The sequence below is a fragment of the Sarcophilus harrisii genome, chromosome 1 (assembly GCF_902635505.1).
Source record: "Sarcophilus harrisii chromosome 1, mSarHar1.11, whole genome shotgun sequence".
NCBI classification, from domain to species: Eukaryota; Metazoa; Chordata; class Mammalia; order Dasyuromorphia; family Dasyuridae; genus Sarcophilus; species Sarcophilus harrisii.
This window is the reverse complement of record NC_045426.1, coordinates 182,120,202-182,145,180: the sequence shown is the minus strand read 5'-3', so window position 1 is coordinate 182,145,180 and position 24,979 is coordinate 182,120,202. Positions and strand designations below refer to the sequence as shown.

At 33.0% G+C, this 24,979-nt stretch overlaps 1 protein-coding gene across 11 annotated transcripts in view; it reads left to right on the top strand.

Moving 5' to 3' along the window:
* Positions 1-24,979, top strand: part of MEF2C (myocyte enhancer factor 2C) — a 178,751-nt gene that overhangs the window by 42,596 nt on the left and 111,176 nt on the right. For 8 of the 11 annotated variants that reach the window (XM_031967381.1, XM_023496084.2, XM_031967409.1 and 5 more), the window contains exon 2: positions 18,872-19,068. In XM_031967381.1, the coding sequence (XP_031823241.1) occupies positions 19,015-19,068 (54 nt within the window). In that variant the 5' untranslated portion in view covers positions 18,872-19,014. Of the gene's footprint in view, positions 1-15,431; positions 15,540-18,871; positions 19,069-24,979 lie in introns of those variants that run through there. The other 3 variants (XM_031967370.1, XM_031967377.1, XM_031967365.1) reach the window with 3 other exon arrangements.

Genomic DNA, 24,979 nt, shown 5'->3' with positions numbered 1-24,979 from the left:
ACAATTTGAGTGCATAATATCTGAAAAAAGGCACAAATTCTGTGACCTTTTTCCAACCCTTCCACATAAGTGTCTGCCAAAACAATTTCTAACTCTTTTTTGAGGTGACAGAAAATATCTTTCACTAAAAGATTTGTTTTAAGGTAACTCTTACCTTAATCTTCCCAATCGTATCAATCTTTCCTGAATGTCACACACACACACACACACACACACACACACACACACACACACAGCTGAAAACTTTTATGTAATACTTAACATATTTGTCTTTTATGTTAACTTTTTCCAGAAAAGCTTTGTGGCATTGTTTTTCTACACTTATTTAGCAGTGCTTAGATGAGGGAAATCAGCTTTAAAATAGAGTTATATCTTTAATGCAGAGTATTTACAGTTCTGATTTCACTCTGCTACATATAAATAATTTATGTCAAGAAAAATCAGAAGATACTAGATGAGCAAAAAATACCCTAAGAATAAACTATTTCAATTACATTGAAGAAATCAGAACTTCATAATTTCTGCTTGACATTTCATTTTTGAAGTCCTCCTTTGTAAGTGACTTAATAGTACTTAGGATGATTTCATTGCTAAGTGTCTGACCATGCAAGTTGCATGATGTAATATCTATTCAGTGCATGGATTTCTTAGTTTTGTGGAAAATTCATAATGCATACTATGATTTGACAATCAAATTAAACAACTTTTGTTTGGAAAACAATATTTTTGTGCAATTGAAGGGAATTTTCAGCTAATTTTTTATTGGGGTTTTCATAAGATTGTTTAGATAACCACATTTTGCATTTCACTGAATTTAGTTAATGAATGAAGTTAGAGCTAGAAAGGAATTTAATGATTATGGAGCTTAGCCCCTTCAGTTTAAAAAGGTACAGGTAAGAAAAATGACATACAGAAAATAGTCCAAGGACACAGAGCTAGTTGGTGGCAAAGAAGAAACAAGATTTCTGGTCCTCTGATTCTCTGCTCATTGTCTTTTGTTCTCACATAGTTCTCTTACTCATATGGCTTTGAAGATGAAAACAAGAGGTTCTTAATCTTTTAACCTCATGTCCACCAATTTTGTGTATATGCATTCCCCTTTGTTATACATACATATATGTATTTAATACATATATACAATTATTTATATAAATTTATATATTGTATTTGATATAGTTGGTTTCCTTTGTAATCTCATGAAATTTATTTTATACATTTAGAAACATTATTCTGAGAATAGGTTCATAGCCTTCACCAGACTTCCAAGAAGGTCTGGGTTAATAATCCCCGATCCAAGAGCTAACTATATATATATATATATATATATATATATATATATATATGCATCTGTATGTACATATACATATATACATACACACATATATTTTTGAATGTTCACTTGTCACATTTACATTACTTTGTGAAATCAAAAGTCTATAGGTATTCATAATGTTTCATAGCTTCCTGCTACTATATCTTGATTTAGGTATTGTTAGCAAGCTGGCCTATTCATCAAAAAAACTCAATCAGCCCCCAAAAGTGATTTCCTTTTGTTATGCACACTGGAGCCATGAAGGCTTGCAAAGAGAATAATGAATGAGTGTCCCTCTCACCTGTTTTTCTTAGCATTCCCTTCTGTAGAAGCTTCAGAAATGGTAACCACCCAATCAAGATAAATATTGATACACTTTAAAAACTCCTGATATTTCATTCTTTGGGGTCTTAATAGTATGGCCTGGCTATGGAGGTGGTTATTATGGTAATTCTTTCTTTCCAGAAAAAAAGAGTCCTTACCCTAGAGCCTGTGGATTTGTTTTTTAAAATATTTTAAAATATAATTGATTTCCTTCATGATCCTATATATATTTTACATACTTAAAAACAATATTATGGAAATAATTACATAACATTCTCCAGAGTGCCAAAAATGTGTGACACAAAATTGTATTCTATAGAGAATTTTAGACAGCATACTCAATTACATGTCCCTATGCTAGGTTTCTGCAACTTTTCTTCCTTACAGAGTCCCAATACTACTGGCAAAAATACATTCTTAGTGGACTAATGGCTAAAGTGAATGATTTCAGGGATACAGATATTGTATCTCAATTGATATTTATCTCATTTTTTTTTCATGACAGCTAACTACCTAAAAGCACACATATACTTGTGCAGAAAAAAAAAAAAAAATGTTATACCAGTGACACTGATTGCAAATCAGCCGAGTACACAAATGCAAAATAATCAACAAAAAGTTATTAAGTGCTAGGAATTACAGAGAATAGAAATTGGACCTATAACTTCATTGATGTGTGAAATGGTCAAATAATGAAATACTGTTAATCAATACAGACTGACAACTTTTTGCAACTTTTTGTCTTAGGCAGTTGACTACTAATATTGAGTCCAAGGATTTGCTCAAAAATTATATTCGAGGCTAGGGATACAAAATAAAAATGAAATAAACGCTTCCTTTAAAAAGTTTAGTTTTTATTGAGCAGACTACATATACAGCATAAGGATACACAAAACATATGCCAAATAAATGCAAGGTAAATTTGGAGATGCGCTGGCAACTAGGAGATGCAGAAGAAGCTTCAAATAAGAGGCGATGTTTCGGCTATGCCTTGGAGGAATTTTAAAAGGCAGATGTGAAGAGGAAAACAGATGGTTTGTCACATATATAAGAAGCAGCAAGTTTAGTTTCCATAGAGTTTTCAATGGTTAGTAATATATAACAATAAACAGTTTAGTGCCTCTAGCATCAGGTTTGGAGTTAGGGAGACCTGAGTTCAAATCCAGATTCAGACACTTACTAGTTGTATAACTTTGAACAAATCATTTAGTCCTTTTTGCTTCGGCTTCGTCAGCTGTAAATGAGCTGGAAAAGGAAATGATACACCACTTTCATATCTTTGCCAAAAAAATACTAAATGGGGTCATGAAGAGTTGGACATAATCGAAACAAATGAACAATAACAACAATGCGTAATAAGCCTTGAAAGTAGGTTGGCAATAGATTGTAAATGGTTTTAAATGCCAAACAGAAGCTTACATTTAATCCTAGAAGTAATAGGAAGCCACAGTAGCTTACTGAGTAATGACATAGTCAGGTTTGTGCTTTAAGAATATCACTTTGGCAGCTGTGTGGATAATGGATTGGAGAGGGGAGAAACTTGAAGCATGGAGTTCAATTATAAAGCAATTGTAATAATCCAGACAAGAAATAATGAGAGCCTGACTTGAATGGTGGTCTTGTGAGTGGAGAGAAAGGGAAGGTTATATAAACTGTATTGCAAATAGGAGAAATCCAGTCATTAGTTAGTATTGTTTAAATCTTCCCAATAACCTCACCTGGCTCCTCCATCATTCCATCAATTTTCCTACAGCACCTTTCAATAATCCATAAAAGATATTAGGAGCCTCTCATTCCATGCTAATCACACATTATCCTCCTTTTACTCATTCTAGTCAAATTTGCCAACTTGTTATTTCCCTATACTCAACATTCGGATTCCCTGCCACACACAAGCTGTCCCCCCATATCGACAATACTCTTCTTCCTCATCTCTGCCTTGAAGAATCCTTTCCCTGAAAGTATAATTGAGGTCCTTTTTTCTCTTGGAGTCATTTTGGGATGCCTGCCAGTTGTCAGTGCTACTTTAAAAGTTATTTTTTTCTTGACTTGGGATATGGATTATACATATATCAGTGTAAGGTTGTTTATGCTCCTTGCAGTGTAAACATAAGGGCAGACTTTCTGACTGTACTTTTGTTTGTCCAGCATCTAATGGCAGTACTTGGCATAGAGTAAGTGCTAAATGAATTCTGGTGGAATTAAGTTGAATTGAATTGTATTGAATTGGTATTTGAACAGATATGGCCTAGAGAAAAAAGTTTTGGATCTAGAATTACAGAGTTATGCTACTTACTATGTGTATGATCTGTACTGGTTACTCCCTCCTAATAGCTTCCTCTGAGATCTAAATTCTCTGATACTATGATACTGTTAATGCTGCTACTTCCATTTACTATCTTGGCTGCAGCAACTCTGATAAGAACTCATGTAATCAGTCTACCTTGTTTCAGTGGTGTGTTTAGTTAGAACCTAGAAGTAACCTTCTGAAACAGCTAGATGATACAGTGCGTAGAACACTGGGCTTGGGTTCAAATGTGACCTCAGACAATTACTAGCTATGTGACTAGAGGCTAATCACTTAACCCTGTTTGTTTCAGTTTTCTCATCTGTAAAATGAACTGAAGAAAAAAATAGAAAACCACTCTAGTATCTTTGCAAAAAAAAAAAAAAGTCACGAAGAGTCAGATGTGACCAACAAAGCAGTAACCTCTTAGGGCAAGTCTCCAGAAAGCTTACACATTTTTTTGCATGACCTTTTTTACTATCCTTCTTTTCTCTTCTGTGATCACACATCAATGATTTGAGCCAATTTGATAACCCAAAGCGTCCTTATATAGCTGGTGCAAATGGTTATAAATTCTGAAAACAGAGGCAATGTGAAGTGATTAAAAAGGAAGAAGGGAAGTATTTACTAGGCAGCTCTGATGTGCCAGGAACTACATAAATATTTTTTAAATATTATCTCATTTGATCCACATATCAATCCTGTAAGGTAGGTATCATTAATATTCCCATTTTACAGTTGAGGTAAACTGAGGCATACAGAGGTTAAGTATCTTGTTCAGGATCATATATAGTCCCATCTGCTCAGAATCGGTGAATTATGATTTTAGTTCTACCACTTATTACATGTGTGACTTAGGCTAGCTATTTCCCCTCTTCAGGCTTGACTTTCCTTATCTGCAAAATGAATATACTGAAGGAAATCCAAATTGTATTCTTTCTCTTATTCCTAGATTGCTTATGGGGTTATATCTTCTAGAAATTATTTCTGCACAACTTAAGGTCAATGGTTCTGCTCACCTAACTTTCTAATTCAATTATCTATTTCTCCTTCCTAGCACTGATATATGAAAAAAAATACAAACCCAAGTAAACATGTGATTTAAAAATGTATTACTTTTCCTCTTTACCTCACTAGTAAATATATTCTTTACTCTCAACCTTTCAGTTCCAGAATTCATGACCTCACACATTCAATTCACCAATAATAAAGCTAAAAAATTAATTTTGAAAAATGCAGAGTGAGGTTGAGCAATAAACATGTTTTTAAATTCTGAGTACAGTTATCCTTGGGATTAAGAGGATGAAACGGATGACCTCTAAGAGTCACATTACTGTGATAAGGAAGAAGAAGGGTGTAATATGTAATACTGGCTATCACTGATCAGATAAATGAAAAGAACTGTATAGTGGGGACTTTTATATAATAAAGCTCTTTGGAAATACATGGAGGAAAAAATATTTAATGCTAAAGATTTTTAAATTGTACTTTTAATAAGATCTTTGTTTAGTTCTTCCTGCCAACTGTAGATTAAAACAGATTAACATTAAATCAGACTATTGCATTGCAAATTATTTTCCTTCTTCTGTTTTATTTTTAAGGGCATAATCATGTTCACTGTGTTAAAATGGCTTAGACATCAGGGTACTTTGTTTTCTCAATTGACTAGAAAGAATTAAATATATACTATCAACACTTTTTTTTTCTATTTTTCTTTTCCTCCTACTCCTTCTCCTCCTCTTCTTCCTCATCCTCCTACCCCCACCTTGAAATTTTCAAGGGAAAATGTAGAAAAAAATCTACCAGCCATGGTTTTTCATTGACTATTTGTATTTTATGTATTATTAAAATTCATTTATAGTGCTTTGATTCTCATTTGATTTTAAAGTATTCCTTAAAATTATTTTTCTCCTTAAAATGCATTGGTATTAAAGGCCTTGTATTACTAGTCTAGTTCTTTTGACTATTCAGTCCAAACTGGAAATTAATCTATTTGGCTTGAGGCTTAAGAGTTTACTCTCATTAGTCGGAGATGTCCAAAGATATGTGAATATTTCAGCTATAGTGAAGCCCTGGGATTTTCAACTATATTCTGAGATCTTAATCAAAAATGTTGCTGATTGCTTGGGACTTACGACCCTTGAGAGAAGGGGAAAAAAATCAACATAACCTGAAGACTAAGTTACATTAATAATTGTCATAAGACTTCCATTTGCTAGTAGTAAAAAATAGATGGTTTTGCTTTAGAATCAATTTTCTCTTTTTATAGAAAAGAGGCTTGGAAAAAATTTCATTTTAAGGAGATTTTTCATCATATTTACATAGTGATATTAGTAATGTGAAGCTAAGAATTTTTTATAATTTAAAAGCATATTTCCTTACTTTACTGCTATTGTCATCAGTTGTCATTTCCTGTTTAAAATTCTTCACATTTAAGGGGAGATATATCTGAGATTGGAATGACATCATTATAGCAATTTTTTATGCGTATTATCTCTAGGATCAAAACCAAAATCCTCTCTTTAGCATTCAAAGTTTTTCTTGACTTTCACCTCCCTCAAACTTTCCAGTCTTTTTATGTCTTATTCCCTGTCACACACTATTTGACCCAATGGCCTCCTTCCTGTTCTGAGAACAAGGAACTCCATTTCTCCCATCCAGGCATTTTCTCAGACTGTCTCTCATCTCTGGAATGTTCTTTCTCCTCTCTACCTCCTGTCTACCCTCACTTCCTTCAAGTCCTAACTAAAATCCCATCTTCTACAGGAAGCTTCTTTCAATGCCACTTAATTCCAATACCATCTCTCTTTTAATTACTTCCTATTTATCCAGTATATTGCTTCTTTGCTTACATTTGTTTTCTTGTTGTTTCCCTCATTAGATGGTGAACTATTTGATGACAGGGAGAGTCTTTTGCCTCTCTTTGTGTCCCCATGCTTGGTACAGTACTTGGTACATTATTTTGTTCAGTCATTTTTCAGTTGAGTTCAATTCTTTGTGACCCCATTTGGGATTTTCTTGGCAAAGATAATGAATAATTTTCCATTTTCTATCTATCTCATTTTACAGATGAGGAAACTGAGGTAAAGGGTTAAGTGACTTGTCCAGGGTCAAATAGCTAGTAAGTGTCTAAGACCAGATTTGAACTCAAAAAGATAAGTCTCCCTGACATCAAGCCCACATTCTATCCTCTGGGCCAACTGACTGCCCTCTGGTACATAGTAGGTATTCAACAAATACTAACTAACTGATTGATAATTGCCTATAGCAGTGCAAAACATTACTAGGTTTTCTACTTTTACACAACAGTAAAAGACAGAAAACAAGTTTAAAAAGTGAATTCATAAAACATCTCAATCTACTAAATTTCTTATTGTTTTATTAATTTACTTTTAAAATATTTCATTTTATACTCTAATGTCTATTTAAGGGGCCAAGTAAATACAATATATGGCAGGCATAGTGAGGGACTAGAGCTATGATTTCATAAATGAGAAAACTCTTGTTACCAGTTCAGCTAAACAGCTCATAAGGAATATTTAAGAGAATTCCAGGAGCATACAGCCTATTGGGAGGTAGGATTAGACCCAGATCGTCTTAGTTTTGAGGCTGATTGTCCACTAAACTATATTGCCTCATTCACTAGCATAAACTTCCAAAATTGAAGCAAAATGCATTTAAATGAAGATAATATAAATAATTGCATTTGCATGTGCTTAACAATTTGTTTTCAGAGCATTTTCATTTATCTTGTTTAATCTTCAGATGATCATTATCTTATTTGATTCTCAGAATGGGTATTTTTTGATAGGCAGGGTACATATTCTTATCCCTGTTTTCAAACTGAAGAAACTGAAACTTAAAGACACTTGGTAATTTTTCCATGGTAACATGATTTAAAATGAAGGAGCCAGGATTAGAACTAGTTTCTAATGCCTCATCCAGTGTGCTTCTCACTATCAGTCATTTTTTGTTATATGGGAAGGGGGCAATTATTTTCATTTCAACTGTACTAAAACCCAGGATGAAATTTCTTTTCAAAAATGTATACTTTAGGCTTAGGGGAGCAGAAGAAGGAGGGTATTGTTGTTGTCATTTTTCAGTCATGTACAATTTTTCATGATCCTTTCTGGAGTGTTTTTGGCAAAGATACTGAAGTGTCCTGCCATTTCTTGCTCCGGTTTGTTTTTAAAATGAGGAAACTGAGGTAAACAGGTTAAGGTACTTGATAAGGATCACATATCTCCTAAGTTTCTGAGGTCAGATTTAAACTCAAAATAAGTTATCCTCACTCCAGGCTTGATGCTCTATCTACTGCTCCATTAAAAATATGGTTTTAAATTAAGAATAACTATTATTGAAACTCCTTATGTAATATATTTATATTTTTAAAATCTCATTACCATGTATAGTAGAACCATTAAAAATGTTATACTGACCTCCCCACTCCCAAAAATGCACCCTGCAAGATACAGGAAGGAATCTACAGCATTTGAGTGTTTCTTTCTATTGTACTAGCCATGTGTTTAGAATTATGGTGACTGGGACAAGACCCTTAGTTGGACTTTTTGCATAGATAAAACTAGAGAGTGGCTATAGATTTTAGAGGAATGCCTTGACAACAGAGTGTGTCTTGAAGGCCATTGAGCTCACAATGAAGGTCTGTATTTTAAAATAGATCTTTAACAAAGTAACTACAGAATTTTGGCAAGGATTTCAGCTATTTATAGCACTCAAGTAAGGCATAGTAAAATGTGCTACAGTACCCAAGTTCTCCTTTGCAGTAACCCCAAACCAAAAAGAAATACTATAATTATCTTTTTTTCAGCTGTTTTTAAAGAAAAATCATAGTAGCCATTATCAGTTTAACCGTACTAAAGCCCAGGCTGAGATTTCTTTTTAAAATGCATAGTTTTGATTTTTCAACAGCTGCATTGGGTCTTTAATCATATATTATCTTTATGGAGCCTTTTCCTAACATATGTTAATTGGCTGTTTTCTGTGACAAATTATGAGCTCTTACTTTGATGAGGTTCAATTGCAATCATGTTGGAGTCGAGTATGTAGAGTTTCCAGCCCCCGCTGGCTCCTCAAACCACTACAAACATCTGCACGTCACTGCAGTGCTGAGTAATGGCAGGATTTGGGTTGGTCTGATTTCTCTACAGTTTTTTTTTTTCCACAGGATATTTTCAGCTCTTTGTACTAAATCTGTTGCAGGGTTTGCCCTTTTTTAGCAGAAGTGTGCTCTAAAATTAACATCAAATCTTATTTAAGATTACCAGAATACAGTGAGAAATATCTTATAACACAATACCCTCAGCATCTGTTTTGCTTTACCAAAATTTCATTGCATTTCTTAGACATAGAAAAGTCAACCAGTTGTATAGTTAGTTACCCTTTTCTAGATCAGCAGTATTTTAAGGGGACATTTTCAACCAGAGTTTCCTATTCTCTTCACAATATGTATGTTTTATTATTTTTAATTGTTTTCTCATTATATTTGATGAGAATTCTATTTAATAAGCAAATATGTAACCAGAAAAGTGTACTGCTCTAACTTAAAGAAAGACTACACTTAACTATTTATATTTTAGAAGTTTGTACAGTAGATTAAAGATGTCCCTTTACATTGCAAGATGCTTTTATATTTGCATTAATTACATAGCACAGATTCCTCTGATCATCCTGGTATTTTTTTTCCTATATCATTAAGAAATATAGTAACATCTTTGGAAAACTATGACAGAGGATGGTTTTCACACTGAAATTATTATTGAGTCATTTCAATCATTTCCAACTCTTCATGACATCATTTGGGGTTTTCTTGGTAAAGATACTGGAGTGGTTAGCCATTTCCTTCTCCAATTCATTTTACAGATGAGGAAACTGAGGCAAAAAAGAGTTAAGTGACTTTCATAGGGTCTTACAGCTTATAAGTATCTGATGCTAGATTTGAACTCAGCTTCTCCTGATTGAAGGGCCAATACTCTATCCCCATCACAATGTAAGCTGTCCTTACATACTATCGATATGTTCAGTAATTGCGATCATTAGGATAAATAAGCTTATTTTTTTTTTTTAATTGAAGAGTATATACATTTGAAAAGACCACTAGATTTGAAACCAGATTCCTGGAGCTCAAATCCCACTTCTGATAAATAAATGTGTGACTGGTCTCATCCCTTAACATCCCCGGCCCATTGTTATTTCAACTGAAAAAATGAGGGAGGTGAATTTTGTGTCTTTTCAGGTTTCTTCAGGCTCTAGATCTATTGTTCCATTAAATTCAGGAGTAGGTAATCTGGCTATTCAACTAAGTTGAACAAGACCTTTAGAAATTGTGTCAAACTTCAATTATATTGCAATTAATTTAGCTGAACACTTAATGATTCAGTCCTGACCTGAAACGGACGGTTACAGATAAATTTGTTTGTTCTTCAGAGCAATAGATAGGGGTTAAATTTCCAGGCAGGTGTGAGAGTTTAGAATAAGAAGGGCCAGATGTGAATAGGAACTTCTTTAGCCTCATAGGGCTGTTTTTAATTCAGCCATTTCCCTAGAGTAGCATACAATCAATGAGCTCTAAATCCTGAGGCTACCTGCATTTATGTGAAGGCCTGAGAACACTGTTTCACAGCTCACCACTGAACATATGTGAAAAAATTAGAGCAGAAATTAAGGGTAAAACAGGTGAACTTCAGAAGTCATATTTGGATACAACATTTTTTTTCAAAGAAGATTGTAAAGAAACCACTTTAAATTATAAAAACAAAAAGCAAATCAAAATTAAAATATGAATTATGTCCTAAAAGATCATTATAAACAATTCAAATAAAGTATTATTATTAACTTAAAATTAGTTGGTTCTCTTTGAAACTCTGAACTGATTTAAAGATGGCTAGTTAGATTTAGTACAACTTAAGCTGTTAACTCTTACATTTTCTTTTCCTTTCATAACATCAAGGTGAATTAACGCAGGTAGTTAGAAGTGATGACTTTCAAAGGGCTATCCAATATTTCATTGTCTCTGTAAATTGATGTGTTATGTCTTGAGTATAAAGAAATTCCGTTCCACTTGATGACACATACTTAATTGGCCTTAAGAAAATAAACTAAGGTAAAAAGTAAAAAATAATGTATAAATAAAGTAGAGGATCTTGTACTTTACTGGCTATTGAGGCCTGAAAGCCATGTGTCTTAATTGGGGCCAGTTGGGATCATTTAATGATTGCTGTCAGAAGATCAAATTTAATTCTCCTTATATAAAGACCACAGTGGGATAGAGTTAAACAAATTGTCATCTGAGGTTTCAGATGAACAAAGCCTTAATTAGGTTGATTAGGATGCTGTAAAAAAGATGAAGAAATAGAAAAATTAATGAATCACTCCTAACCATGTTGAATTACATAAAAAAGCAGTATCAAATATCTTTATCCTGAGATTTTGGAAGCTATTTTATAATAATCTCTGTACTATCATATAGGGTTTTGATATAAACTTTGTACATTCCCAAAGTAGAGACCCCCAAAGCAAGGTATACTATAGTTAAATTCTACTGATTTCAATTTAAGCATTTTTCCCCTTAAAAAAATTCCAAATTGTGGTGAACGGGTGAAAAAGAGGCCCTCTAGTGTTTCTTCATATTTCAAGGTCATCTTCAAATACTCAAATTAATTAGGAAAGATATATACTGACAAAAGCAAAGCTTTTTTCAAAGAGATACTTGTACACTGTTCATCCTTTCATTAGAATGAAACAAAACCATTTATTTAAGTTTCCTTTGATTTATACTAGTAGTCTAGGATCACACTGTCAACATTCCTGTAAATGATCTGCTCTTAATACGTTCAGGTCGCACCAAGTATCTTCATGGTGAACTTTAATTGTTATTATATCCAGACACAGAAAGAGGCTGAAACATTGAACTTTATCCCTACTGCCGGCTGTAGTTCTATAGAGAGATGTGTCATGTAGCAAGACTCTAATATGCCTCTATTATATCCAAAGTTGTGACAACTGTCCCTGATTTGTTATTATTATTATTTGTATCATTAATGAATTCTGAATGTTCCAAATTATTTCCAAATGAAAAAATAATTTTCAAATCAAGAACACCTTTTTTTCTTAACTTGCATATATTGATTTCAAGACTTTACACCTTGTCGAAATAGACAATACAAACAATAGCAAAATTCCCCTATTTAAATATGATTTGTGTTTACAGTAGGCCATTTCAGCTCACACTGATCTGTGTACTGCATACCACTTATCTTGCTTTGTTCTCTACCATAATCACTCCCCACCAAAAAAAATCCAGCTGCATGTCCTTTTGGATTGGTTACAGCTGAAGAGCTATAAGTATTATATGATGCTAAACAGTGTCTTCAGTTTTTTCATGAAGTGTTGGATTTACCTTCTAATGAGCACTCTTCCCCAGGAAAGGGGAAGAAAACAGCAAGTGAAAAATTAGGAGAACAAAGTTATGATAAACCCCCAGGTTAATTATTTAATACAATGTGGAAAGGCTGTAAACCTACTAGTCTGGTGGCATTATGGAGACTTTTGACATATTTAGCCTATTTGAGATTACTTTGGCAAAGAAAATGCTGGCCAAAATGCAATAAGGAAAAATAAAAAGTCCAAGATCAGATAAGGTAGGGTTAGCTCTGACATAGTAGTTATGCTTAAGAGTTCACTAAATTGTCTATAATACAATGTAGTTATTTAAAGGTATGCTTCTTTCCTAATTTTTGGAGCTGTGTAAACAAAATTACTTGTGTCAGAGATAAACACAGGTTATTTCCTACCTGTTAAAACTAATTGCAGGGGTTTTCAAAGAGGTTTCGTTTTTAGCCTTATTACATCTCTGACATACATTTCATCTCCTTTTGTCCTTGGGGAAAGATGTTAAAGTAGGAATCAAAACATTAATGTAGAGTTTTCAGCTGTCGTGGTCACTGGGAAGATTGATATATTTCCCTTGCCATTTCTGTATTTTGAGCCTAAAACAGTCTCTTGGCAGACAGTGGAGATAGGAGAGCCCCCTTAGTTTTTATAACCCTGTTAAGATTTTTCATAATACACTAATTCCTATAAGGACTAAATGGAGTATAATCCAATAAGGGCTCTTCATTCTTTGCTTTTTAGAGTGGCTACTTCCCTTACATGAAAGCCACAATTTAATTCATGACCTTACCATATGGGCTCAGAGTTATAGCTCAAAATGTAAATAGGCTTATAAATAATACTGCATATTATTAGTATCATTAATTAACATCATACATTTATCTTTAATACAAGATGCTACACAAAGATAGCAAACTATTAGGTGAAGAATGTATGTAACAATTCTACTTCCATATAAGTTACCAGTATGAAAATTATCCTTCTGTCTACTAGTAACTAGTAACTACTATGAAAATTATTTAAAATGTCATTAATAGTCATCAGAGAATAGCGTGAAAGAAATAAATCCTTTAGTATAAAAAAGTTGTAAAATGCCTTAAGCATTTATTTTATAGTCAGCTACATATTAGCAGGCACTACAATTTCAACATGACACCAAAATTTCATCATGCTATCAGTTATACCTTAAAATATATTTGGAAATTATTTGGATGGTTCTTCTAGGGTGATGAAAAGGTCAGGATTTTTGTTATTAGAAATACAGAAAGGTAACTCCTGTAATCATATCTATCAAACTGAGTTGTAAGAGTAGTCATATTAAGAGAATGATAATATTTCGTGTCCTCACAGTGCTAATACCAGATAACAGATCATATCAGAAATAGTGATCTTATCCTGAAGTAGAGTAAATTTTAGAATTATGGCTATAGTCACAAATATATTCAAAATTTTGTAGGCAAATACCAAAAAGAATGATCATTTATTTATATCTAAGTTGTAATACAAAGTAATCAATACAAATCAGTACAAATCTTTGAGTAATCAATATAAATTCTGCTTTCTCTTTGTACCTTCAATTCAACTGCACATATATTGTGTATTTTAAACTTATAGTAAAGTAGCCAAATTAAGGCATTGAGGCTCACTAACATGAGTAAAGTTTTCTACTTGAAATGACAATGAGTCATTTAAGTGTGTGAATCAGTCATACAAATAGTGCTGCAGCTGGTGAGCTCATGACCATTTTTTTCACTTCACAAATGTTTAGTTTGCCTTTCTTTGTATTTGTTAGTCTTGTTATGATGGTTTGTTGATAGCAAGAGAGTTTTTGTAGTGTTTGTTGAGAATGTAATGAAAGCATTATTAGCTAACATGAGAAAAAGCAATTCAAATTTCTCGTTTGCATATAGACATCATACATTTGAATGTCTTATCTTTATACATATGCTCTGTTTTAGTTAAAGTGCCTACATGATTTTGTAGCAAAATCTATGCTTTGCTAAGATAAATTTGGTAGAATTGAATTAATGTCTTCCCACATTTTTGATGTGACAGTCATATTTTAATAGCAAAACATATACATAAAGGGTTTGTTTAATTTCTAAATCAAAGTTCTGTGGGCAGATGATTGAAATCTGAAGATGACTCAGATTCACTTGATATGTGGATTTCTTCCTACAGAAATGTTATACTAGGCTGTACCATTTTCATGTTAGAAATATCATGGCAGTAATAAGAAAAATAAATGTAGTTTTTACATGCACCCAAATACTATCAATTACCTTTTTTTTACATCAAATTAATTCATAGATTTTGAGGGGGCTTTATTTAATCTTTTTAAAAATCAGCATGTCTTTTAAAATATGTATTTTAAAACATACATATTATCAGTGAATATCATTAAACTTGGGAGGCTATGAAAGATTTTGTGATTCTCCCATTTTTTACAAAAGAAAGTAGTTTACCAATTGACCATTTAGTATTTGTAATAAATATTTCATGTTGTAGAAATGGTATGAACGTATAAAACATAGTTTTTTGTGTGAAAATCTTATTTGACAATGGCTAATTGTCATAGTAAAAAGGAAATATATAAAGTATTTATATCCCAAAGTAAAAGCACTTTTATTTCCCTATATTTTCCATGTTATAATAGGGTCATTAAAGTTTCACTCAAGTGATACAGAACTGGATTTTTATCACAATTAAATAATAGTTAAAGCCTTCTTTGCTATTCCTTAATATCCTTTATCTGAACTGTTCAAAAGCCTTTCTTTGTGGGGGGTGTTGCAGCACAGCAGAATCGGACAGTTCTGTTCAGAGAAGGAAGTGGAGAGTTTTGGTTCCCATTTTACACTTCTGGAACAGTTTAGGGAAGGAAGCACCTTTACACCTTTTATTGTTCGTGGTTGCTGACATCATATCCTTCCCTGACCACTCCGTGCGTGTTTCCTGCTATTCTATCAAGATTCTTCTGTGTTGCAGGGAGGGATAAGGAGGGAGGGAGGGAGGGAAAGAGGAGGGGGAAGGAGAAAGAGAGAGAAAGGAGAGAAAGAAAAAGAAAGCAGAGGGAGAGAATATAGGAAGGAGAGAAGAAGGAAAGACAGAGAGAAAAGGAGAGAGAGAAAGAAGGAAGGCAGGAAGGAGGAAAAACAGAAAGAGACAGAAACAGAGATCATGTGTTTGAGTATATACAAAAGAAAGGAGGTGGGTAAATAATCTGCAGTTATCTGTCCACAACTTTTCTCTACTTGAGTTTCAAATCACTCTTCCTTCATCTATCTGCCTATGACAAATCATATAGTGAACAGAAGTCTGAAATAATGAAGTTCCTCTTTTTAGTAAGAAGTCTGATTTTATTTTTCTTCTTTTGGGATATGAAAAAATAAATATGCTACAGACTAGGAGTAAGGATAGCAGAATTTTGTTATTTATTTATTGCTATTATTTCTCATTATATATAGCTATCTTATTATCCAAGAATCTTTTATATGAAAAATTATTTCGGCAAAGCTTCTTAAATTATTTTAAGCTTCTTACAAATTATTCAGTTTCTGAACTAATAGGAAATTCAATTGGAATTGGCTATTCTGATAACCTTTATTTTCATATAAATTTTTTTAAAATTTTGCAAATTGAAGAGGCAGTGTAATCATCTGTCCTTTTCTGTCCAATTTAATATGCTTGAAATAATATCTTTACATTAATTTAAACATAAGACTTAGACTCAGAGAAGTAGTTGTGTAACTAAAACAGGTGGTAGGCAATTGTTGACCTTTCTAATTCATCACATTCTCACTGACAACCTTGGAATGTGGTGACCCATGAATCAGATGTTCTAAACCACACATTTCAAAACGGACACACATTGCTGGGTCCAGAAAGCTACTGCTTATATCCTTTTTGCCACATTATCACTTATATACATGATTGCATTAAAGAAATTTCAAAATAAGTTTAAAGTAGATACTAGAAAGATAATACAAAAGGAAACTATACTTATATTTTATGTTTCAGGAAACACACATTTTTATGGGGGAAAGATGAGTTTCATTTCTTGAAAGTTAAACTTATTTCTCCTAGAGCTACCTACAAATAATGTACAACATATCTCTGATGAGGAAAATATCTCAAATAATATTTTCATTTAGAAAAATATTTTGAAATATATATTTTAATAATAATGGTCCAATTAAAAAAAAAAAGATCTCTTCTTCTGGGCTGTTTGGAAAATGTCTCCTGTTTAAAATATTGGTGTGAAACATATGGTCGATATGGGAGGGGCTCTTCATAACTTGGGTTCATCAAGAGCTGCCTGTGCTAGTCTTGGAAGACTTTCAGAGCCCTGATGCTTCTCTCCTCATTCAGTTTCAAAATCTTGATCTGTAAAGGAGCTCTCATTCTCACTAACCCTGTCACCACCACTCTAATCTGTCCACCCTGACCTTCCACCTTGAAGTGAAAAAGAGCTTAGACATGCGTAGGGCTGTAAGCCGATAGTGCCACTGGCTTCAGTTGAATGAAAGGAAGGGAAATTGTTTTATGTGCATTTGTTGTGGATTCGTGTGTTGGAAATCCTGTTAGTTTCTTTTGGTTCTTGCATGTGTTTGGGAAATACTATTCTAACTTGCTGTTTGTACTTAAGGTAAGACTATAGGAAACATAGGAAAGCAATGCAGTTGACTGATATTTAAGACTTTCTAAAAATAGATGGATATTGAATGTGTGATACAATTATGTTTTGCAGGGTTTTTTACATTATAATGTATAGTTTAATATTTTTAACAGCAAACTTTGGAAGACATTGCTAGCAATAACTATGTCAATATATGTAATTTGTGTATCACAAAAAGTTTCAAACTATTTCCAGTTCTTAAAGAAACAGTTGTAGCAATAGTTTTTGCTCATCACATCAAGGTCTTGATGTTATCAGCCTATATATATACTCTGAGCCAAAATCGGGCATGAATTTTCTACAAAGGCATTTAGCAAAAGGGAATAGATATTCTTAGTGTCTGAGCACTGTTTAATCCACTAGAACTAATTATATCATAATAGCTATTGCAATTATCTGATCATAAAAAAAAATTTTAGACGTTCATTCAAGGTGATAAAGTATTTAACAGTTAATGCAAAGAAATCAAAAGGTAACAATATCAGAATAAGTGTGTAACAGCTTTTCTGCTCCAATAATTTTGAATTGGAGCCAAATAATAGATTAAATAGCCAGGACATTGGCTTAATGTTACATAACATATTGTAGGAATTTATCAGCTTGGTTGTCAGAACAGCAAGTAAAAGTAAACAGGGAAATTCCAAGCCATGTGTAAAATAATTAAATATTCCATATGAAAATACATAGAATTAGGAAATGTATTGCTCCTACATAGAGAGTCTAGTATGAAGAGTTTCTTTTCTTTGTTTGCTTTTATATTTTCTGAAGCCTTGGTTTCTCAAATAAAAAACAAGAAAAAAAAGCTTTAAAATACAAAGGAACATGCAGACTCATAAGGTTCTATTTTTCTTGAGTTTATTAAATTATTTTTTTATTATCTTTTCTTTAGCTTTTCATTTTTTCTAAAGATTTAGCAAGCTTCTAAAAGTAATTTTTTATAAAGTTGTTGTTGACATGCACTTTTTTGGCCTCTTCAGCCAGTAGGTTCATGATTTTGTTAACATGTGAATTAAATAAATGTGCCAGCATTTTCATTTACATCACTTTTATTATTGACTATTGTTTCCTTTTTTCAATTGATTTCATAAGTAATAGAAGATTTCTTGAATGTAAAACAAACATTGGTACTCAGGGAGGATTTTTTAAAAACATGTACAATAAATAATTGTTACACTAAATATGTATTGATGTAACATATTTTGGAAAGTCAAAGTATCATCACTGACATAACCCATGTTGTGTTTTCTGGATTTGCATAGAAATGTTGTATGGGAGTTTTTGTTTGTATATGTGATTTTTTAAAAAATGAGATTAAAGTATTTAGATTTATACTAGTTGACATTTCCATATATCAAATGCCACTTTAATAATGGTCCATCCTATTTGCATAACTAGGGACGTTATCACCTCTGCTGTCAAAACACAAGATTGTTTTCTCTTCAGAAATGAATTAGCTGGCCTACTTAGCATACTCAGGTATAGAAAGGTTCATTAACTCTCTGATTTAGGTACTTTGTCATGTTATAATAGTGAATAATAAAAAAGAGACACCTAATTCCATAAAAAACATTAAGAAACACTTTGGAAGAGATATTATTGAAATATCAGGCTTAAAACATAGTTTTCATAATTTTAATAACTTATTAAATTAATTATGAGATAATTTTAATTATAAAAACAAACGGTTCATAGTTAATATGCCTTTACATATGATATACGATATAACTTTAATACTTGTTTTAATTTATTTGTACAATTCCAAAATTATCTCATTGATAAAAATAAGATACAACTTTATGAAGCTAGGTTGCTTTTTATTTTATTTTATGGTAATGGTTTTTGTGTGTGTGTGTTTTATATTTAGCAGGAACGAATGCAGGGATCTGTGAATTGAGTAGTGCAAGTGCTGAAGAAGGAGGTTTGTTTGGAGGAAACGGGAAAGAGAAAGAAAAGAGAAGGAAAAAATACATAATTTTAGGAACGAGAGAGAGAAGAAAAACGGGGACTATGGGGAGAAAAAAGATTCAGATCACGAGGATTATGGATGAACGTAACAGACAGGTAAGCAACTTGAAATTTTATTTGCATTATTGCTTCTATTGGATTATTTGCTTTTTCCTCAAGAGTTTTCAAAGTGTTGAGAATATTTTGAACTTAAATTGCTGTGTCCCTAAATCTAACATAATAAAAATGCTCACATATTAAGTGGAGTCATATTTACAATGTGCTATATTTTTGTTATGAGCTTTTAAAATTCATTCTCTTGTATATTTAGGAAAAGTTATGTTGCCTTTCAGGAAAACAACTGGATCATTTGATTTAAAAAAAATAATAAACTTTCTACTTCAATGTGGATTTCAAATGGGCATAGTACTATGAAGCACATGTTTTACTTAATGATCAAGAGTTAATAAGCATAATATTGTTAGATTACATGCATCATCCAACAAAGATCCTCTTATATTGTTAGGAAGCTGATTTGCCATGATTGTAAATTTAATGGTTTGTAAATTCAGACAACTAGCCTCCATAAAGCTATATTCATTCTATTCACTAGAAAGTTGAGTAGAGACTGGATTCAAGAATAACATCTTAGCATTTCACTCCTTAATAAAAATGTATGTTTTGATAACTTAAACTATACAGAGAAAAAATACGCACATACACGCCAGTTAAATTAATTAAGAATTTATAAAAGGAAGAAAGTTCTAAGTACTCAGTAATTATATCTATATGACTAAGGATAACCTACTCTGCTCTCTGCATCCAAATAGAGTACTTAAAGACTTCAGTGATGATGTTTTTTGTAATATGAAATCTAAATGTGCTTCAATTTTCAAGTCAATAATATGTTTAGTAAGTCAGGAATGTGAAGGATATAAAATTATGTTGTATATAATCCCAGACTGCAGTGAGTTAACAAAATAGGGAGGGAGATAAGATTTAACTGTAGAGCAGTTAAATTTTCTAAGAATGGGTAAGGATAAATGTAGTGCCCTCTTAAACTTTCCAGTACTGAATGGGAGAGAATCATTCTGGGGAATGAATCCCATGCTGGTACTATGCCATAGAGTAAGCTTTGTGTTAGTATCAAGAATACTGGATCTAGACTTAGTAGGTCTCTCTATGTTTAGGCCCTGTTGCTTTCTATGGGACATTGGTCAAGTCACCTAATTTTTCTGGACCTCAGTTTCCTCATTTGTAAAATAATTTTGATGGATGATAATTCCCTATGTTCCTTCTGGTTCTAAATCTATTCTCCTATTATCTCAATTTTGTCTAAGCACTGGAACTCTCAGAGGAATCATGGACTGTGGATGGAGCAGGGTAGATTTGCTGTAGCAAAGCTATAATTTCAATAAGGGAAGCTGATAGTATATTGTTTGCTTTTTAATGTCTCTGCATTCTCCAATTCTCCCTTTTCCTCAAGCGAAAACAATATGATTCCCTTGTAGATCTGGGATGCACAAGGAAAGACATGGTATAGAGTACTTTTCTGGGGCCTAGAACTAAATATGTCTATAATAACTACTTTATGTAGTAGATAGAGCACCACTCTTGGAGAGAGGAAAACCTGAGTTCAAATCCAGCATCAGACACTTGACACAAGCTATGTGACTCTGGACAAGTTACTTAACCTCAATTGCCTTGCAAAAATTAATTTAAATTTAAATTTCAAATTAAAGAAAACTCAGTGGGGCAGCTAGACAGTGTAGTGGATAGAGCATCAACCCTGGAGTCCAGAGAACCTGAATTTAAAACTGTACTGAGACACTTGACACTTCTTAACTGTGGAATCCTGGGCAAGTCATTTGACCCTGACAATCATGACCAGAAAAATTATAATAATTAAAAAGATATTTATCTTTGTCATTTTTTAAAATTTAAAAAATTTTTCAGTTTTCAAACTTGCTTTTCACTAAATTGTTCATGCTTTAGTGTATGTATAACTTATGCTATTTGTGGCACAAAATTAAGTTTAAAAGATAAATGATGTTATGGTTTATGATAGATATATAAGTTGTTTATTGCTATTGATTATTCCAGAAAATAACAATTCTATCTATCACATCTGTTTTAATTAATTATTTGGAATTAAAATTTAAACTGAAATATTGATTAGTATTTATCAGTAACCCTTTGGACTCTGCACATTTCACTGAGATCTTTATACTTTGTTTAAATTGTTCTGAATTAATATTATAAAAATAGGAACTGTCCCTTTGATTTTATTGGTATAAAGAATTCCCATGAAGAAACTTTATCCAGCAATACAGATTGGGAACCTCTGTGACACTTAAAATCTAACACAGTCTCTAGGGTAACAGAGTCATTGTATGTCAGAGGCAAGATTTGAATCCGTGCCTGATTGACTTTCTATCCACTATGCCAAGCAATCACTAATAATGAGAGGTAATTTTTAGAATAATAAAATTAACTTTAAAAATTCCATTTAATAAAAAGAGAAGACAAATCTCATGGATAGTTAAACCTCTGACATTCATGACCTTTAAATAGATCTTGTAAAGAAAGCACTATAATATTCAAACAGGGATGCAAAAATTTCAGTACTATCATTTGGATGATCTAGTCACTGAAATATCTTTCCTGGATTAAATATAGTTGCAACCAGAGATACTTATGTCATTTTTAGCCATAATATTGAAAATTAGTAATGTAAAAATGCATTTAAATTCTGTGTCAGGCTTTCGTGGGGAAAATGGTATGTGTTTTGTATTGTTTTTAGAAGCTAACTAATACCTATCCAACATATTCTTAAGAACATTTTTCCTGCTTGCTTTTAAGCAAGGACAATAGACTTAAATTTGATATTAATAAATTAAATCAATAAGAGAACAGAGTAATATCAGCCCTCCTATAATGTGTGTTCTAGTGAAGAAGCTAACCTTTTCTTTAATAGAGAAGCTTTCTTATACATTGATATCTTATATATCTTATACCTAATATTTGGTTGTCAACTTTTCTTCCATGGAAATGATCATGAGCTACTTGAAAAAGGCTAAAAGGATAGGACTCATAAGATCTCATTAAAATACAAGGCAACTACTGCTATGCATAATGTCATGTCATGAAGTATTCTTAACCTTTGTCTCCTTTAAACTGTGTTAACACATTGTAAGGTAAAGGAAGATATTATTAATATTGTCATTTCTTTCAAATCTTCCTCTTCCCAATGAGTTCTACAATGGATTGTCCCAATGGAAGCTTAACTGCCATGTTTTCTTAAAAGCGATATTAGGAATACTCAGAAAATGAAGGAGCTTCTCTGGATACCGATGTATAAAAGTGTTTTCTTAACCAGTATTAAGAAATATAGGCATAAAGGGGACACAAAATTTTGACGTAAAATGTGAAGTTACATAAAAAATAGCTGTTTTAGAATGTAGTACAATTAAATATTTTAAAAAATATACATTACCAGATACACTTTAAGAGATACTATATAGCTAAAAGTCAAAAAATTTCATAAATCTCCTTTAGTAAAATAAATATTTTATATATTATAAATAACATAGAAAATTTAGCTAAAAGTATCAGTTATTAACTATTATTATTCATTTATAACCTGAATAAAATTATTTTCTTCAGCTTATACTGTAACAGATATACTTAAAATATCTAAGATAGCTTGGTACAGAAGGCGAGTAGGTGGTCTAATAGAGTGCCGAGCCTGCAATCAGGAAGATTCAACTTCCCCAGTTCCAATCTGAATTCAGATACTTATTAGCTATGTGACCCTGGGCAAGTCACTTTATCCTGTTTGTTCAGTTTCCTCATTTGTAAAATGAGCTGGAATAGGAAATGGCAAACAACTCCAGAATCTTTGCCAAGAAAACCCCAAATAGTGTTATAAAGAATCAGAGGCAGCTAGTTGGTGTAGTGAAAGAACACAAGCCCTGAAGTCAGGAGGACCTGAGTTCAAATCAGACACAACACTTCCTGGCTGTGTGATCCTGGGCAGGTCACTTAATCCCAATTACCTCAGCAAAAACGCACGCACACACATACACACACACACACACACACACACACACACAAAGAATCAGACTGGACAATTGAAAAATGACTGGACAAAAAAGTATAGTACAGTGGAAAGAGTATAAATATATACCTTTAGCTAAATTTCCTATGTCATTTATAATACATAAAGAAGAACAGAGTTCAAATCCTTCCTTTATTTTGGATTTCCTGTGTGACAATTCACTTGAGCCCTCTGGGGCATCAGTTTTCTGAGCCCTGTACTTCATTAGCCTTCTAGAGCCTATTGAGTTCAAGAAGGTGAATGGACTAATGGAAGGAAGAGCTCTAAGCACTTATTAGGGAATTTAGGAATAGGCAGAAGGGTAGAGAAATGATAATAGAATCAAAGAATGTTGGTTGCACTGGAAGTCTGTGGATAATGGTGGAAAGATTATGTAGAATTATTATAGGGAAACAGATGGGGAAGCAGATGGTCTGTTGGATGAGTGGGAAGGGGTATCTTTCCACAAGACTTTTGGGCCCTGACTTTAAACTTACTGTAATGAATAGAACATTTTGCACACACATACAAACTTATCAAAAGCTTACCAACTATGTACTCAGAGAAATTCCAATTCAGAGGTGTAACTAGGAATTTTTATACTTGGGGCAAGCAGAACTAAAAGTTACCCTCAGTTTCTGGAATCTGGGGAAGAAGATGTAGAAAACACTGTTCCCCACTCCCACCTCATGAAATAGATACAGATTCCAAGATACTATGAGGCTCCTGATGTGAAGGGAAACTGACCATCATGCCTCCTAAGAAATGCTAAATTAGTTATTTCTTTAAAAGTAGGTGCTAAATTCAGTTATTTCTTCACACTTGTCATTCAAATAACCCAGATGAGTTGGAAGAGTTAGTGAGGTTTAAGAGAAGAAATGATTACTCTTATAGCAGAGAGACAGAAGATTTTGAAGAGAGACAAGACCGAAATGGGACTTGAGATGTTTTTACACACATACACACACACTCATACACACCTATAATAATGTACTATATCAGAATTGGAAGGAACCTTAAGAATCAATTATTGATTTTATAGAAGAGGAAAAGGAAGCTCAAGGGAAAGGAAGTGATTTTCACATTTTTGGATAAAGGCACCTTTAACTCAGTCAGTTTGTGGCTAGGCTGAGAGAGAATGAGTTTGAGACTATTAGATCTGAACTTGGTCCAGCACTTTTATCTGATATAGAAGGAAACAGAGACCCATAGTTAATTTAGAACAGTGACTAAGGGGCAGCCTGGTGGCATAGTGGATAGAGTACCAGCCCTGAAGTCAGGAGGACCTGAGTCCAAATCTAACCTCAAACACTTAACTCTTCCTAGTTGTGCGATCCTGGACAAGTCACTTAACTTCAATAGATTAGAATGCAGTTCTCTTGATACCCAATTCATCATTCTCAATAAATTCACTGAAATTTTTTGTCTCCTTTGAAGATATGGTCATTGATTTAGATTTGATTTGTGAGTAAGTCTTCATGATCCCATTTGGGATCTTAGCAAAGACACTGGAGTGGTTTATCATTTTACAGATGAGGAAACTGAGGCAAGCAGGATAAAATGACTTCTCCAGGGTCACATAATTAGTACATATCTGAGGCCAGATTTGAAGATAAATCTTCCTAACTCCAAGCTCAACCTCCACCAAGCTTTACCTACTGTGCCACTTAGCTGTTGGTCTAGATCCATTTATTGCCATAACAGAACCAGTAACGAAGACAGTGATTGCTTTTAGATTCGGCAAGGTATACTTTGCTTTCAAGCACCATCAAACTCTTCTTTTCTCCTCTCTCCATTAATATTTAAGGAACCTGAACGATCAAAACTTGGAAAGGGAAAAGAGTCTCCAAGATGGGGAATTTAAGGGGTGACCCCCCCATATTGTCCAGCCTTAATTTTCCATAGCCAACTGTCTCCTCTATCCTGGAA